The sequence below is a fragment of the Echinococcus granulosus genome, assembly GCF_000524195.1.
Source record: "Echinococcus granulosus chromosome Unknown EG_S00005, whole genome shotgun sequence".
Lineage (NCBI taxonomy): Eukaryota > Metazoa > Platyhelminthes > Cestoda > Cyclophyllidea > Taeniidae > Echinococcus > Echinococcus granulosus.
Genome location: NW_020170385.1, coordinates 567,191 through 585,612, shown reverse-complemented (window position 1 = coordinate 585,612; position 18,422 = coordinate 567,191). Strand labels below are relative to the sequence as shown.

Here is an 18,422-nt window from a genome sequence, read left to right as displayed (position 1 = left end):
ATGTGCAGCAAACAACTCGCGACAAGCCTAAAGTTGGTTCTAACAATTGACCCCGAATGCCGCATTACGGCGGCTGCTGGAGCAAATATCAACTGGGTTGATGAGGCAAAAGTTGCAGATGATGAAAGAAATCTTCTCTATATGATGGAACACGACCTTCTGAACACCTGTAAATATTTTCGAATGTACGGTCAAAATGTTCTTCAAGATTTGCTAGGTAGAGTGAGACGGCCTAAAACAAACGTGAGCTGAGCTGTAACCGATATAAAACTAACATTGTGCTAAAAATCCAGTCTTGATATTAAGTTGACAGATTTGTCAATAAAAAAAACATAATTTAGAACTTCGTTAACTATCAGATCGTGATTTTTGGTTAAACGCACCTCAATTTTATTAACTTTTTTTCTATAACTATTGATTATTATAATTATAACTTTAATAATTATAGACACATAGGTTAGCAGAAATGTTTTGCACGGCAAACAATTCCTTGTTATCGATGAGAACAATGGTCACCAGAAATTATAGGACTGTATAGAACTCCCTAATCAGCTTTATGTTAAGTTCGAAATGGTGCATTCATGTTCATTTTATGCCAAACTGTGAGAGGAGAATGAAAAGTGGCATTTACTATAGTTAGGACTACAAAGTAGAAGGTCATCGTTGTAATACGTGCTAACTCGAGTAGACAATTTAGGTGATGTGGAGCAGATTGAACCAACCTCTTGTCTCAGAAAACGTTATCGATCGACATAAATAATACTCCCTAAAAAAATAGTCGCCATCAAATTTGCACATTTCCGTAACGCATCATTACCTCCCATTTCATTCTTCTAACTACAAGAATCTGATTAGTAGGGAAACCTCTTAAAGAAGAAGTTGCAGGACTACAATGTTGACACAGTCCTGTTAGCACTGATTGGTTCAGTAGAAAAAAAGCAGGCTGCAAGTTTAACTATCCAATCAGTTAGCATTTCCGACTTTAATTACATACAATATAATCTAAAGGCAAATTTTGATTAGCTCTTTCGAAGGCACAAAACCGCGAAATCAGTCGAGTAACTTGAGGCGTTGGTTTCGAATAATTCAAAAACTATTTTTAAAAATGAAAGAGGACTTAAAACATGTGGTTTTCGTAAAATTGTCTTGTCGATTAAATTGTAGTATTCTCAGACTTATAAGCCTTAGCCATTGCTGCCATAAACCTAAAACACAAAGGTTAGTTAGAGGAGGACGTATTTTTAAGGAGTATGTAATACGATAGTGGTTTATTCCTCGGTTCTTGTGAGGCGCCACTTTTGGACTTTGGATTAGCTCCCTTGTACCTCGCTGGGTGGGCTGGCCTTTTGGGCCATGCCAATAGCCCAGACACCTTCTCCGTGCTGAATATATATATATTCTGCCCGAGTACTTTGTCTTCTTTCGTCTTCAGGGAGTCTCGGGACGCTACACGGTAGTGGGCTGTCCCTCGGTTCTGGTGAGGCGCCACTTTTGGACTTTGAATTAGCTCCTTTGTACCTCGCTGGGTGGACCGGCCTTTTGGGCCATGCCAATAGCCCAGACACCTTCTTCGTGCTAAATATGTATACTCTGCACCAGTACTGTCTTCTTTCGTCTTCAGGGAGTCTCGGGGCGCTACGAGTACGACTGATGAGCACAGATAACCAAGGTTTGGAGGGGATTGGTATTCGTCTCCTTTTCAGAGGTCAGTAGCGCCGGGCCAGCAGTGTGGGTTGTGTACACAAATCATTTCCTACACATTGGCAATATTGAATTTTGACAGTCTATCTTCGGCTGTACACAATAAGTTCGCAAATAGCGTAATTCATGATAATGGACTAAATGCTCAGAAGTTAAACTGTAAATCACATAAAACGGCTTATTTAAAAAGCGGTTTTAATCAACATTAGGTAAATTTGCTAAAAGTTACCTTTTTACAGGACGTAGTTACAAAATGTAATTGGTTTTAGTAGTGAAATTTACGACGAGCCCTAAAAATGCGTTTGAAAATTCGAAGATATGCTTGATAATCATGTTAAATGATATTCAAACGAAACATTTAGGTTGCAAAGCATTAAATTCCAATTTTACAAAATTTTTACATGACCTAAAGCGTTTGAGTCAATCAATTTATGTCCACATATTGCAGTGAGAAAACGTCTCTTTCTTGAATTCTGGAGGTTATTCGAACGCGTATGATCGAGTTCATCGTTGGTGATGGGAGACGAAGATGTGCTGTTTGATGATGTCTATCAACTTTGTGAAATAATTGGCAAGTAAGCAGAGCCAAATAGATTCGCTGATGGGCAATGCAAAAACTTGAAATATGTGGTCTTTTTTGTGGCGTGATTTTAGCCTGGTGCGCACTTTCTTGTTAAAGTATTTGTACAATAAACAGCTCTTTGTGGGAATAGCTTCGGCTGTCCGAATGCGTAGATGAATCTTTTCAAATTGACTTCACACTGTCGAGACCATGTCTAATTTTAGCAGAGTTCGATGGAAGTTGATCTGCCAATCCATTTAACTGTAATAATGACTTTTTTTGAAACAAGATCCTAGTGCTTTTTTGAATTTTATTGTAACGCATTATTTTTTGACCCATTAGTTGCGAATTTTAACTCCCATAGTCTTTTAGTCATATCTGCACTATCTAATTTTTTGCACTGCTTGGCATTGAGTTCATTTAACTCATTCTTCTCTTGGTGGTTTTTCCTGAGCTTTCGTAAAAGGTGGGTTTTTTTCGAATTGTTGCATCTGTACTCGATAATAATATTCGAAACCTGAAGTTTTTGAAACCTGATGTTTTGACTCTAGAGTCTTTACGTCATGACAACATAATTTGTGCTTATTTGTGTTGCAATATTGGTATGATTTGTTAGGCAATCCGGGGCTTATTTTTATTGTTCATCCGGTGGTTGTCTTACGTTGTTTGTATCAAATTTTTAGAGGGCCGTTTAGCGTTGTTCGCCGCTGCGTTCATCATGAAAGTGGTCAATCGTATGCCGTAAAAATTGTTGATATTACGAAATTTACTGGAAGTCCGGGCTTGTCTACGGCAGGTAGTCAAGCTATTCTAGTATTGTTTTATTGTGTTCATTGACAGCATGATGAATCTAGACCCTTTTTAGTTTTGTGTAGCTTAACTTTTAATTAATATTTTACTTTGTGATGGGATAGTAAATACGTCGGGATGCCACGTTCAGCAGTGTACGTTAGCTCTGCCAGATGTAGTACTCAAATGCTAGTGCACGAAGAATTAAACGAATTTACGTAATCAAGAATGTTCAGCTTTTTTAATAAGATCACGGATGTTTTAACTAGATTTGAAACGTGAAGCCAGCATTTGTCACCTCCTCAAGCATCCTCACATTGTTGAACTTGTCGAGACTTACAGCAGTGATGGCATGCTCTATATGGTTTTTGAATAGTGAGTTTACTTCTAATCCCTGCTTAATCCTGCCTTATGAAAATGTATTTGGAATTTTAATTTTACTTTAAATTAAGTATGGAGGGAGCGGATCTTTGTCATGAAATCGTCAAAAGAGCGACTGCTGGTTTTATCTACAGCGAAGCCGTTGCAAGGTAAGTTCAACTTAAACTAAATATTTGCGAAAAATTTTTGTAAAATACTACATATTTCTAAATTGAATCTGGTCCCAAATTAAATCTTTTACCGTATTCAAATATACTTTTAAGAGGGAAATTATGTCGAGGATAGCCATTCGTATGCAGTGGTAATAACTGTATGAACTGTTATTTCTCGTGGTACTTCAGGCAGAAAACGGAGGTAGATTTGGGTATTTTGAGCAAAAGAACTCATCTTTTCATAATGTTTTGTTAGTGCAACTTAATATTGCATATATCAGGATCAAACACTTTTGATATGGGATTTCACATACACAATCTTACATAGATCACCTTTTTATTATCGTTAGGATTATGCCGCAATTCTCTTATTTTTGCGGAAACTTATGTAAATGACATTGTGTTTACTGTCAACAAACATTATTAATGCTTTCTAAATCCAGATATTCATCCAAAATCTCCCAGCATGGGAAATCATGGAATCAAAATTTGTTTAAAGCATTCTTGTGTTTTGGATATTTCAGGCAATACTGTTTGGCTGGTGCTCCTAGAAGTAGTGGACGCCAACTCCAAATTCGCACAATTTATAAACGCATTATGCACAGTTAACTCGTATATTATATGGCCTGATGAGATGCTGGCTATTTTTGTGGAAATACAATTCCCCATCTTATTGAACATCAACGGAACAAGCTGGTCATGTATTCGGTTATCAGCCAATTTATGAATGCCTAAATTTAAGTTACTATTAAAACGGACCCGCTTTGAAAAGTATATAGTTCTAATTTTGGCTTTTATTTCTTAAAATGTCCCCAAGTTCGTTGCCTAACCAACTGACTGGGGGTTTGAAAACTGGCGTAGTTACTTAAAAGCTTAAGGTGTCTGTGACCTTAATTTCTTATCTACAGCCACTATATGAGGCAGGTCCTTGAGGCCGTTAAATACTGCCACGAAAACAATGTAGTTCATCGCGACCTGAAGCCTCACTGTGTTGTTCTGGCTAATAAGCAGAATTCCGCACCTGCCAAAATAGGAGGATTTGGAATAGCAGATCAACTGAACCCCGACATCGACTGTTTTCCTGATGGTATGTTACAATATTTAACAGAAACTTCCACCTTCGCCTCATTGCCTTTTCCACGGTGTGCAACATTCCCCTAATGTGGAACATACTTTGATTTTAAACAAAATCTATATCTATAAAAACGACCAATTTCTCAAATTATGACCTATTTTGTGATACAGCTCAAAGGTAGCTTTCGTGTGAAAAGTAATCTTGAATTAAACCTCAGAGGATGCGCTGCTACTACTTAAAAGCAAACGTCTTCTGCAGATCGTGCAAACTTTTGCAGTACCATTTCGATTTGATTATTTTAAAGTTTACATCATGCCGTTCTAGTTTAAGCAATTTACCATATCGAAGAGGTAGAATGCATTAACTATTCCAAAACCTTAAAATGAACTATATTGTTTGAATTTAAATGGTGGAAAGCAGTGGGACTTCGCTATTTATTTTTGGATTGAAATTATTTAGAAATAATTAAAGTACCAACTACAGAAGTGCATATGAAATCTGTAGATTCGCTTGAACTCAAATCCACCTGTACTTTTATAAGGATTTGTCCGTGCGTTCCAACATTTATTAATCTTAAAAGCATGAACAAAACCGAACTGTACTAACGGCATTCTAGTTCTACTGATCATTTCGTTGTCGATAAAGCTGTGAATTTAAAATATTTTTTGCCAGTGTTTAATGTGTAATGTCTGATAAAATGGAAGTGCATTATGTATGCTTAGTGGGATTGCCATTTTCTCTGCTCTCTGATTCATATTTATGAACTCAATATTTTACATTTACTTGTGATTCTCCGCAGTTATGAGGCGTCAGAATTGAGGAGAATATTCAGCGACTTTAACACATACTACATTATTTTGTCAAATGTTTCCTGAAAAACAACCATAACATTGGTCAGTTTCAATTTGTCTAAACCCCTGGAATCTTCAGATCCGCTCTAACCGTATCAAACCCATCAACCATCGATCTAACGCTTGAGGAACTAGCCATATGCAAAAGTTCTCCAAACAGCTACTGATAAAGCATGTCTACTTTATGGAATTTTCACTGTCTGAGGCATAGTACTCCTTCCTCATTTTATTTAGATTCGTAATATCTGCCTGGTTATTTTTAGGTGCACCCTTTACTGTGGATCAGGAAATCTTTGTTTCTCTTCGATCTGATCAATGCGGTAATTTGGTTTATTGGACATTAGCATCCTTTTAATTTGTTTTAAAATCTATGATTTTGAAACATATGTATTTTGGTATTTTTTGAGAAGGATGCCAATGTTTGGTAATTCACCCTATGTATTAGACACATTTGTAAAGGATTTCTCTGTAATGATTAAAAGTTTTGTAAGAAAAATCCCAAAGAAATCTTTTGCAATATTGGCATCCTATTCTCATGCTAACTAATTGCTAAAACGTTAGGGAAGCTTGAGACTTATTTTAATGGAAATCGTAAAATTCACACCTAAATATCAAATAAATTTCACACATTTAAGTTTTTTGTCCATTTGTGTCTCGTCATGATATGAATCATAGAATTAGAATCTAACTTTTAAATTTAAAAATTAGATTATGTCTATTATCACTTATGACCGGAGGAATTCTTTACTCACTTTGCGTGTGTGAGAATCGGACTCAATTATTCTGAGCAAACTCATTTGTATTCAACTTCGATGATGTTATCTCGTTTTCAATGCTGTGCTATTTGGAATCACTTGAAATCTCATTCCGTTAATCTCTGCTTGTTTTAGCCTGCGAAATCATTTATCCCCTTCGAACTACACCGAATGCATGTGTTAAAGCAGCGCTAAAACTATATAATGTGTTTTGTGTGCCCAAAAAGGTCCATCATTACCTCAAAAATTAATTGGTCTACTCCTGACACCCAGCGTTCACACACTCTCTCTCATATTTATAATCAAGGTTTCTAAATTGCTCGTTTTATTCAAGGTGTTTAGATAGTCTTGAATTGTGCCACCCAAACTAAGCGTAAAACCTAAAGCAATTTTGCATTTTTATTCAAGTAAGTCCTTTTTAGCGGATGCGATGACTAGCACTAATATTCTTGCAGTTTCTCAACTAAATAGCCGGATTATTGGCTATTTTAGCTACCTTTCAACCAATGAAGGTGACCTTTTAAACAGCTAAATAATATTTCATTTATTCTGTTACCATTATTAAACTTTTGTTACAAACATCAATTTTTGCTATTTTAAGAAAAATTTTTACAGTGTAGCGAATGGCTGTGTTCTAATTTGCACTGGAAAATTGCCGCTGAATGTTTAACAACTTGCATACCGCCGCATAAAAGTGATTTTACCTCCATTTTCAGGTCGATTTCGAATTGATTCTTTGGTCAGTATGCCTTGTTTCGCTGCATAACTTCAACGTGTGCGAACTTAGTAATCAATGAAATCTCTTCTGATAGGGCGCATTGGTACCCCACACTATATGAGCCCGGAAATGGTGCGACACGAGCCTTATGGGAAACCTGTAGATGCATGGAGTTGTGGAGTGCTCCTATCAGTCCTCCTTGGTGGCTCACTGCCTTTCTACGGAACTCGTGAGACTCTCTACTCACAGATTCTCGATGGTCAATATAGGGTATGTTGCACATATCACCAGCATGAGCTACATTAATTTACGATTACTAAGGAGTTTTAATTTTGTTTCAAAAGCAAAGCAACACGAAAGGGCTATTGGTCTTGGCTCATCTTTGGCATAGTTTAGAACGGATTTTACTTGTGTCACTTAATTTATTTTCATTATAAATATCAGGTAATCGAACAAGTTTATGCATTTTCCAGCATGACTCGTTACAAATACCGTCCGGTTCAGCTGTTTACAGACATATATATGTTACCCTACCGGTATAATATTCTTTAGCGGCCTTTCTACTATTTTTTTCTTTTTTGAGCTTGTCTGCTTAACAGATTGAATTTAACTTGGTTTCAAAGGTGTTTATATTTTATGTTAAATTGTTATTTCATTTGGAGAGGGTGTGATAACAAAACTTATCGTCCAGAGCTGGCTTGCATTGGCTTGATTCTCGTGATGCATCACCTGATGATGGTGCATCCTGTTTAGAAAGATCTTTCTGTCTTGGCCATGAAGAATTACTTAGCGCTACTGGTGAAAATAATTTAAGGTTTAGGCGTTCGCAGCATTCATTCATGTTTAATGTGGGTAATAATGTAATTGGTTTATACCTACATCAAATGGGAAGGTGAAGTTCTGATTGAGGCTAAGCAAATAATTACAGCATGTCATGCGTTAATGGGTGACCAACAATAAGCTTCAAAGACTTGCAGTTCTTTACGTTTTCACCTACCTAAATGCGCAACTTATACTTTAGGACACTTGCTGACTGATGGTAAGAAATAATGTGTTTACCGATCTTCTCTAAGCGAACGAATGTATCATTGGTTATTCTAAGACATCATTTTCTCTCCAGAAAACCATGTCTTGTGCACGGTGGACTGCAGACAGGAATGTTTACCATTAATTTTTTGCTAAAGACCAACAAGGAAGTTTCTCACCCGGAAACAACTTGGGACCAGTCGAACAGCTAAAAGAAACCTTCATTCTTGCAAGACACCACAACGCAAAACTTTCCCATGAGGAGACATTATACTACATTTTGAGATAGGAAGGCAATATTGCTTCTTCCTCCGTATTCCTTTAATATTTCTTTAAGTGATGACTGTCACCTCTTCTTAGCATTCGACAACTACTTTCGAAGTATACAGTAATAAAACAGGAAGAAGATAGAAAAGGAAGGGTGAATTTTTTGACTCTGGAAAAAAATAGATGAAATCGTAGTTTGTAAGCTTTTATCACATCGAAAAATAACTATAAATTTTAATTGTAGTTATTCCAACGAGTGGTGTTTTAAGTTTCTGTAATAATTTAATTTTTGTCATGCAAACTATACAAACTTAGTTGGTTGCCACACATATGCAGCGCCCCGACCCTTCCCTGAAGTAATAAGTCCTAGTAGTATGGCTGAGAATGTATTATTGACGTACAGAAGAGCCAAGGCTACTGGCATGGCCCGGAGGTCATGCTGCCGGGCGGAAGTATAATCTGCAGAGACTTAGGTACACGCGCAAATGCAGACATACTAACTGCCAAGGCGTTACACGTATATACATGTGATGTTGACGGTGTGCTATTTATGAAGGGCATCCCCATATTCTGCGAAAACGTTAAACACACCCTCATAAGCATAGAGAATAACAGACTAATTAAATGTAATTTGACTAATTTTGATATCAATAGATCAACTAGGTCTACGGGAGAGATGATACTCAAATCATTCCGAAACCATAAAATCTTAGAGTAGATTCAGTTCAAAAAGTGTCCATTTTATGTAGGACTGTATTTTACATGAGCATAGTAGCTAATAAAATATCACACCTATTTTTATACGTAAAGTCCAAATAAAGGATCATTAATGTATAACTTTGTCAGGAAGGTAAAATGCATACGTGGTGAGCTCACGGTATGTATAACTGATGGTATATTTGGCTATTCATACATGACGCTCACATGAAAGCCGGTGCAAAATGTCGACAATGGGTGGTTGTTTAAAAGTTATCTAACTGATGTGAAAAGCCTGCCGAACCACTTATTTAACAAATCTGCTGCATCTGCAGCCTTGAGCTTGATAAATCCTTTGCGCAGTTTTATTTACACCTCATTGAATAAAAGCCAGAAATACTAAGCATTTTGGGTATCTACTTTGAGTAAAAAAAAAATTTTGTCTGTACACTCTTATTATAAAATTTATCAAAGTAATGTTTCAAAATGCTTGCCTTTTTAGCTTGGAAGTGGCTGGTGCAAACGACGCACTCCTTAATGTGATTATTTAGTTTGCAAAGGTAGCGTGTCTGGAAATTATTTCTTACAATCATTTACATTGTATACAAATTAAAATCACTGCTAAGAAGCGCATTATTCGTACAATACTGGAGTAAGTAAAAAGCATAAATTCCATGAAAATTCCCCTCAAGGTTGTGGATTTGACACCTATGCTCATGTACGTGCAATCGTTAACAATGTTAAAATGTAAAGTTAAATGTAACTGAAAGCTAGTGCGAAGTAATCACCACGAATTGATATTTCAGTCGTATATTTGGTTGTCTATCTTGTATAGCGTCTTCCTGTTCCTCTCTATTTGAAATAATAGAGCGAAGACGCATGCACTTTAAAGATGAGTATCGTTAATAAACTATTTTTATTTCTCGAAAAAAGTGTCATCATCCTATGAATCCCTCGTTCTTCAGAATCATTGACTCCAGAAATTGTTTTTTAGCAAAATGTTCTTTTAGGCAATAATTTTGAACCCATATTAATGCTTATTTTAAAACTTTATGATGTTATTAGTGAAGCTGTGCAATAAAATCCCTTGTGTGAACAGTCTTTTAATGATTATTACAATACAGATATTAGCGTCCGTATGAGTTTAGATGAAATTCACCGTCTTGCAGATAAATGAATAACAGCTTAAATGCTATAGGTCATAGCTGTCAGTTGAAATAAAAATTTGGGTAATTTGTCTACTATTTGTGCTGAGACATCCGGAAGCGCATGAAAACTTGAAACGTTTCATGATCGAGAATCCCATATTTATTCGCATTTTTTAAGCAATTTTTCAATTCAGATGAATTCGAATGCGTGGAATGCCATTTCTTCTGAGGCCAAAGACTTGACTATGCGGCTTCTTGATGTTGATCCAAATCATCGCATGACAATTGAGGAGGCCCTGAGACATCCTTGGATAGCGCAGAAATCGCGAGCTCCCAAAACGCATCTCCATGCTACAGTTGAAGCCATGAAACACTTTAACGCACGCCGTAGGCTTAAGGTACGACGCTTAGACTCCAACACCAACCTCCACCTATAAAAAGGATAGTTGATTCCAACTTTTGATTTAAGTTTTCGGCAAGCATTTTGTACATTTGTGTGTTTTTCAACATGTGACAGTTTGTCGTTAATTTTGTACTCATTATTTTGTAAGTGCTAATGGTAGAAACAATTTTCTCCGACTTACTTTCGCCTAGAAAAAATGTTATTCCAGAATGTTAAAGTTTTGGCTTATTTTAATTTAGAACGCAATTCTTGCAGCTGTTTCCAGTACAAAATGGGCGAGTTTTTACTCGGTTGCTAGTGGTTCTCATGCAAGTGAAGCAGTCGAAGATGATGAGGTTACATCTGCAGGTGATTTTCGAAAAAATCTTCTTTTAGAAAAGCTTTTCAAAGTACTACAAGAGCACAACAATTACCTTTAAAAACTATTCTTGACAATATTGGCAGTTTTGGTAGTGGCAGCAGAAGAGCATTCCTGTGCATTATATTAAACTGCCGGCGCAATTTTTTTAGCTACCTTGGAGCGTTTGATAAGACTGGTATTTTTACCAACTATAAGTGGCAATAAGTTTAAGGAGAATTTCCAGCAATGTCTTTTGAAAAGTATTCATCAATAACGGATTTTGTGTATGCATACTATTTATTTTTATGTATAAATACGTATTCAGAAATGTTTGTTTTTATTGGGTTTTACTGTGCGCTGTTCACAACCCAATGAGTTTTTTAGTGTCGTATGGTCCGCCATTTCAAATCCTGATACTTCATTAGTATTTACAAATTTATCAACGAAAGTTAATGGGCTGAATGTAGACCAAACTAGTGTTTATAAATATCAAGAGTTATTTGACTAAGGTAAGTTGAGTTTCCTTTTTTTCTTGTCTAGCTGTGAGTTTGATACTTGACAGTCTGGAGGAAATACAGTGTCTGACGGAAACTGGGCCTGAAGCGGTAGGACGGAAGGAATTAGCATTTCAGGACCAGCAACTCTGTGACCTCCTTGAGGTCGGTGATCTTCGTCATAGATCTGTTGTTTTAACCGTTAAAAGTTCATGGCGCTATCAAACATTAAAATACGTTAAGATACTTTGTTTTGTCATTTTGGCTTATTTAATCGTTTGAGCCTACACTCATTGCATTGTCGTTAGCATACTTTTCTGTAGAAATGGGTTTACCAATTTCTTACCTATGAGCAACAGATACCTAGTATTTTCCATGCATTTAAAATCTCTTTGTTGATTTTAGCTCCTTCTTTATTTACAATAACTAGTTCTGCAAAGTGTTTCATGGAAAATCCTATCAAGAGAGAAGCGGTGCTTTAAGCAGCGTCCGTTATCTTTGTTTTTTTTTTTCACCAAGCTAAATTGCGACTCCTTTTCTGGTAAAATTTCCATGGGTCCTTGCATATTCACTCATAGTACATGTTAAAAAAACTGTTATGATTTATTTCCCTTTGTTTCATTTTTAGCTTTATGATTTAATAAACAGTAATCCTCTCTCCCCAAACGTAACTCTTCCTGATAACGCTACAGCAAAGGCACAAGACGTGAGTGAATTAACTTTGATAGAAGTATCTTTACTACAAAGGCAGTATGGACCACATTAGCAGGAAATCTACTTCTACGCGCTTAAAATAGTTTGTGCTTATGCTTTTAGTGAAGTACAATCCCACATTTAACCAAAATGTCAAGGATAGTTATTTGCTATGACATCGCCAATAAACAAATAATAATTTGCAAAAATGAATAGGCATTAAAAACGGCTTTGCAGAAATGTCCTACACCATTATTTCTCAAGTCACGAAAGAACATTATACTTGCAGTATTGCATACCAGCTGTTGTCGGTTTTTTAATACGGTTTCGGTACTTATAGATTTCTAACAGAAAAGTGTTCTTTTCACCAGTGCTTTTACCAATGCCATGTTTATTTCTCTAAATAACAAGTTCTTATTGGTATGTGTAGATTTATTTGATCAACTCCAATCATTTATATTCTCAAATATCCATTGCGATGGGATTCAAAATGAGCTGCTGTGTACTACAAATGCATATTTTATTAGCACCATACGTCTCGTGCGAATAATTGGTCAGCTTTTAGGCATTAATAATTACCGCGAATTCGAGTCACTAAATGCTCTGTTATCAGTTTCCTCTTAATTAAGGAATGTACACAACTAAAGACGAAACTAAAGCTCTTTTTATATTTGCACTCTAAATTCGTCATATCGGTTTCCCTACTAATTCATCATTGTGATTTAGGTTATTGGAGAGTTAACTGCAACAGTTTCCGAAGATTTCGTCCATGACGCCGACGAGTTAAGATACATACTTACTCTGCCGCACTTTCGAGTATGTACAACCCATACATTCACTTTCTTATGACTTCGCCATTCATTTTAAACAGTACTAAAGGCGTTTGCATTAAATATTGATCAGGTTAACCTTTAGACGGCAAAGGACCAGAACTTATTTTGTAATCTGATAGTTATTAATTAGCCTGAGACGCAAAGATCTCTTTGTAGCTTCGTTCCTATATTAATTGCTTGAGCTATAGTATTGAGTGTAATGTTAACAAAGCCCTCCTTTGTTTGAGAGCGTTCATGGGTATATATCTTCCTAATCCAAGTATCTCATCTTCACTTAGTTGAATTTTTAGCAGCTACTCAACCATCAAAAATGCACTCAATACTTAAAAATTTCACTGCCTTAACTTGTCTGGAAGCATTAATTGGGTCTAAATTCCGGCATTATACTTTTTAGGGGAAGGTATACCTGTGTAATTGTTTTTCCATTCCAATTTTATTGTAACATTGTTCATAGACCGCTTAAAACAAGACCATTTTGATGTGTGCCAATTTCTCTGAAAGGGGTAAACAGACGAAATGTATTTATCCGTAAAACGCTGCAGAAAGCTGTGTATTTTTATGTATTAATAAATAAAGGTTAGCTTTTGAAGATCTCATAGCGCTTACATTAAAAGAATGCGCTATGGATAGTATGTCGTGAGTGTCCAATAGGCCAATAGAAATTGATGGATTTATATGCATAGAATTGCGAACTATCAGTATTCCTTTTCATCCACCGCTTTTTTCAGTCGAATCTTAAAATTTCGAAATAGCACCACATGCCTCACGCATTCGCTGATGCCAATAAATCAGTCGTTTATCATTTACTTCGCGTTGGGAATTTGTCGTACTTTCCTGATTTTTTGCCGGTTGACGTCCATTAAGCGCCTTAGTCAGATCGTAACTAAACACAGTGCCATTTATTTAGGAACCGACTCTTCCAATTGTTTGAAAGACAGAGGAAAGTGTGTGGTGGTTTCGACTTCCCCGGGTTCCCCAATACAGTTAACCTTACCAACAATGCTAGCGTACTAATTGTCTCCAAAATATACGCTATCCAGTGTGTCATTACTCTATCTAGACAAATTTACTGTTCTCTTTACTACTAAAATTATTCATTAGAAAATTGGACTGTATTTCATAGGCGCCTTTTCAATGAAGTTGTACCACCATCCAGTAATTTATTGATGTCAACGTCAATCTATTTAGAGAAATTGATCACCATTTTAGGCTTTGATACGAGCTCGTGACGTGATTGCGCACGACGTGTACGGTGAAGCGGCGATCCGGGTGACCCCTCCACCGACAACCGTCTTTGGCACATCCACGACAAATGGTGAGGAGGGAGGGAACGATGATATTGAGGGGCCTACGGACTCCGGACATCATGTGACCAGGGTTCGTCTCGTCCAGTTTCAAAAGACTACAGATGAGCCAATGGTACGCTCCCACATGGTTACTCTAGGCGACCTCGTCTCTAAGTCCCTCCACTGAGAGAGTTCACTTAAAATGAGCAAGTGTGGAAGTACAAGTCCTTTTGCTACAATATTTGCTGTTTTTTGTCTTCGTACCGCGGGAACTACCGACTAGGATGAAGTTTGCGAAATTCTTGATGTTTAAGATTGGTTATAACTAAAATTGTATTCTTCCATCCTCTTGTAGGCCTTTAGATCCTTGGGTAAATTCACGTTTTATAAGTATTAATTTTTCCCAATATTTGTAAAGTAAACCTTAAGATACCTGGAGTTTGCTATGCGCCTGATAAATCAAGGATGTAGTAAGTTAATCATCTCAATCTTTTAATGGAATTTCATCATCTGTTAAAAGATTGAGCACCGTATTTTCTTGATTAAATATTGAATCTAAATGTAGATTTCGCATAAGCTTCCATTACATGTAGTGCTTACATCACCTCTGCACAAAATATTCAGCTGTGCTGAATTCCATAATCATTTCAGAATTATACAATTTCCACTGCTTTATTCACTTTGTTTTTTATCGTCTCTGCTTTTGTCTTAGTTTGTTCTATGAATTTGACTGTTGCTTTACTTTCCCCTCTATGAATACCTTTGAGCGTTATCGCCACGTAAGCCTCCTTGCAGATACTCATGTGGATTTTCACAATATTTCAGCAGAATTAGATCATTTAGTTGGGTTGCCTGTTCAACCTTTGGATTAGATCAACGATAGGCACCAGTTTGTTTTCATTTTTTATTCATATTCTTCAAGTTTATATGGTTTTTAATCCAAAAACTTTGATCCAAATTACTCTTTGTGCTGAAATCCTACTAACAAATTCCTACCACTCAATTTTAATTTGATAAAGCTCCCAGCCTTTTCACTTATTGGATTAAATGCGAGATACTTAAGTAACCCACTCCATTTACCTGCAATATTTTGATCGTCATATTTGCCACAATTTTAATGCGATTCCGATGGTCTGGAACGTTTTTCATCTAGGGAATTACGCTCAAGTTGAATGAAGAGGACAAGTGCATTGTTGCTCGAATAATGCATGGTGGGATGATACACCGGCAAGGTATTTCAACATTCTCTTACTCCCACTTTTCATGCAAATAAAAATTACCCATTTATGATAAAGTTTCACATTCGTGAAAACCATTTCCTACTTGTTTTCTGAGAGTTCCAGGAGACCACTCTCATATGCGAAAAGGCTTGAAAATAATAGCCTATTATAGCGTTCAATTTTTGGTGGAATATACTATAAGCATTTATCCTGCAGAAAAAGTAATTTATCAAACAAAATTTGGTATTGCAAATATGAACTAGCAATTTTATACATATCAGTGAAAGTCCTTATTTTCTGAAAGAATGTCGCCGATCAATCACGAAATCTTGTGATTATACAAAATTAACTATGTTAATGACTGTGTCACTAACATAAGTCGTTAAATTTGTTTAGGCACCCTGCATGTCGGAGATGAATTGCGTGAAATAAACTCCGAACTTGTCCATGGAAAGTCAGTGGAGTACCTTCAACGCCGTTTGGTAAGCCCCATTTTTCAAGCCTAGGCAATATCGCAGCACTTAGGATATCAGTTAAGAGAGCGAATTAATGAGGCGTTTACGAAAATATTAAGTACAATAAGTGGAAAAAGTAACCATTTTATTAATCCTCTTTTACACAGCGAGAAGCACGTGGAAGCGTTACCCTCAAAATCGTTCCCAGTTATCGCACCAACCCCGTTCAATGTGAGGTAATTTTTCTAATATTTTGGCAAAGCTCTCGGATTGTCACACCGATGTTATAAATCCCAAGGAATGCTACTAAGTTGAGGTTCCAATGCCTTATTGAAAATAACAAATTGTTTTAGGTAGCAAACTTTTTCATCATTTGCAAAGACAAATATGTAGAGTTCGGAGTTGGTGCACATTTCATACCCAGACAGCTAAACAGGCAAAAAGTCGTACTTTTACAAAAAAAAACACTGAGGCTGTTTCTATCGTAGAATGCTTTTCGCTTAGAAGTAATTATGTACTATTTTGACCGCAAAATAGAGTATCAATACCGCCGTTTTGCCTTCTGAATCTAAATTATTTCGTGAGAATGTTTAATATACTCTTCCTTCTCAGGGTATTGAATCCACAAATGAAAACTGCAACATCCTTCCCGAAGTGATCGCAGATAATGTATTGAATAAATAGATAATTAGTACCGCTACATTAATTTTGGACCTTGAAATGTCGATGCATTAATGAGTGCATGCCCATAGTATTGAGGCGGAGATTTGCCATAGCTCTTTTCAAGACTTTAAAAGGTCTTCCCCATCCTACTAAAAAAAATGATGTTTTGCATTTTTAATATTCTATGTGTGCTTTAACTAACCATTCCCATTTTAAAAACCATGATCAAATGGTAGTAGCTTTGAAAAAAAAATCACATCAATATTTCAGTCTACCATTTCATGAAACCTGTTCATTTAATAAATCTGTCCACAAAAGTTACCTATGTGGCATTGATTTGACTTAGACTCTACGCAACCCGCTCACACGATCCTGCATTCCTATCACTCTATTCAGTAAAGCGTAGCAAAAATATTTCCAAATTGAATGCTTAATACAAACAATGTATGTAATTTAACTTCCGATCATTGCTATCTTTATATTTTTTTTGTTTTTTATTCACATCTAGATATACGTTCGCGCCATGTTTGACTACAATCCTGAGGCGGACGAATTAATTCCATGCGCTCAGGCCGGAATTCACTTTCACGTGGGTGATATTCTACAAATTATTAGCAAAGACGATCATAATTGGTGGCAGGTACTGGCACCTTCTAGCGTACTTTGTTCTTCGTACACTTAGTTCAGTGCTTTCTCACGGTATGATAATGTCTTGACTAGGCAAGACTTTGGGGTTCGGATCCGCAAAGCCCCGCAGGCCTTATCCCGAGTCCGGAATTTCAAGAATGGCGAGCCGCCAGTCGCGCAGCCGAGTGTTCCCACGGACATGGCGATCAGCAAGTAGTTAATTGTGGCTCATGGTTTACGAGGAGGAAACGAGGAAATCACGGTTCAGGACGCTCAGCCAGTGAACGCGCTCGATACTCAGCTATATATGACCAATTAGACCTGTATACATATGAAGAAGTTGTTCGTTTGCCCACATTCAGAAGGAGAACGCTTGTACTGCTTGGCGCACATGGAGTTGGGCGGCGACATATAAAGAATTGTCTTATACAGTCAGCCCCCGATAAGTACGCCTATCCGATTCCGCGTGAGTTAACATTTTCGGAGATCTAGGTTTTCATCTAAAAAACAAAACTATTAATGCTCATTTTACAGATACCAATCGTGCGCCCCGTAAAGATGAAGTTTATGGAAAAAACTACTACTTTGTAACGCAAGAAGAGATGATGCAAGATATTACAAATAATGAATACCTTGAATATGGTACCCACGAACAAGCTATGTATGGCACTAAGTTGGATACAATCAGACAGATACATGCGGCTGGGTTGATTGCGATTCTTGATGTGGAGCCACAAGCATTAAAAGTGTTACGAACCGCCGAGTTTGCTCCATGTGTCATCTTCATTGCGGCGCCTGATCTCAACACAATTTTCTCGGACTTAAATTGTCCAAACGTAAGTGAAACCAACGCACAGTAGTAGAATGTTTAGATGCTACCAGAACCAAAGGCAAAGCATTTATAAATCAAGGTACGGTTTAAATAGAGGCATTATTGTAAAATGGAATGTAGAGAGATCAAAAAGGATCAGTCATTAACAACAAGTACAGTTCCGGTGTTTGTCACATTCTTCATTTGCATATGAATAAACTGGTGCCAGTCAAACCCACATAGTGAAGACTTCTTGGAAATTATTTGAATTATCGCTATTATGTTTTCCATTACAGGACGGAAGTCTTGAACGTCTGGCGCGAGAGAGTCAGTTATTGGAACAGCATTTTGAGCACTTTTTTGATATGAAAATAGTTAATAACGACATGGAGGAAACAATTAAAAAACTGCAAGCCGGTATTGAAGAGTTACAAACTCGACCACAATGGATTCCTGTTACATGGGTCTACTGAAAT

At 36.8% G+C, this 18,422-nt stretch overlaps 1 protein-coding gene across 1 annotated transcript; it reads left to right on the top strand. All coding sequences in view use genetic code 11, as the record gives it.

Annotated features, from left to right (window-relative positions):
- On the top strand, window positions 1-18,419 carry EGR_01323 (Peripheral plasma membrane protein CASK; the record flags this gene model as incomplete). Its single annotated transcript, XM_024490572.1, has 19 exons — window positions 1-169; window positions 1,433-1,705; window positions 3,322-3,427; window positions 3,505-3,582; window positions 4,494-4,672; window positions 7,079-7,254; window positions 10,316-10,519; window positions 10,764-10,872; window positions 11,405-11,523; window positions 11,987-12,064; window positions 12,778-12,867; window positions 14,094-14,303; window positions 15,324-15,402; window positions 15,787-15,872; window positions 16,013-16,081; window positions 17,017-17,148; window positions 17,229-17,601; window positions 17,670-17,971; window positions 18,243-18,419. The coding sequence occupies 19 exons, from the start codon at window positions 1-3 to the stop codon at window positions 18,417-18,419; spliced, it is 3,009 nt and encodes a 1,002-aa protein (XP_024354896.1).
- Window positions 18,420-18,422: the final 3 nt, after the last annotated feature.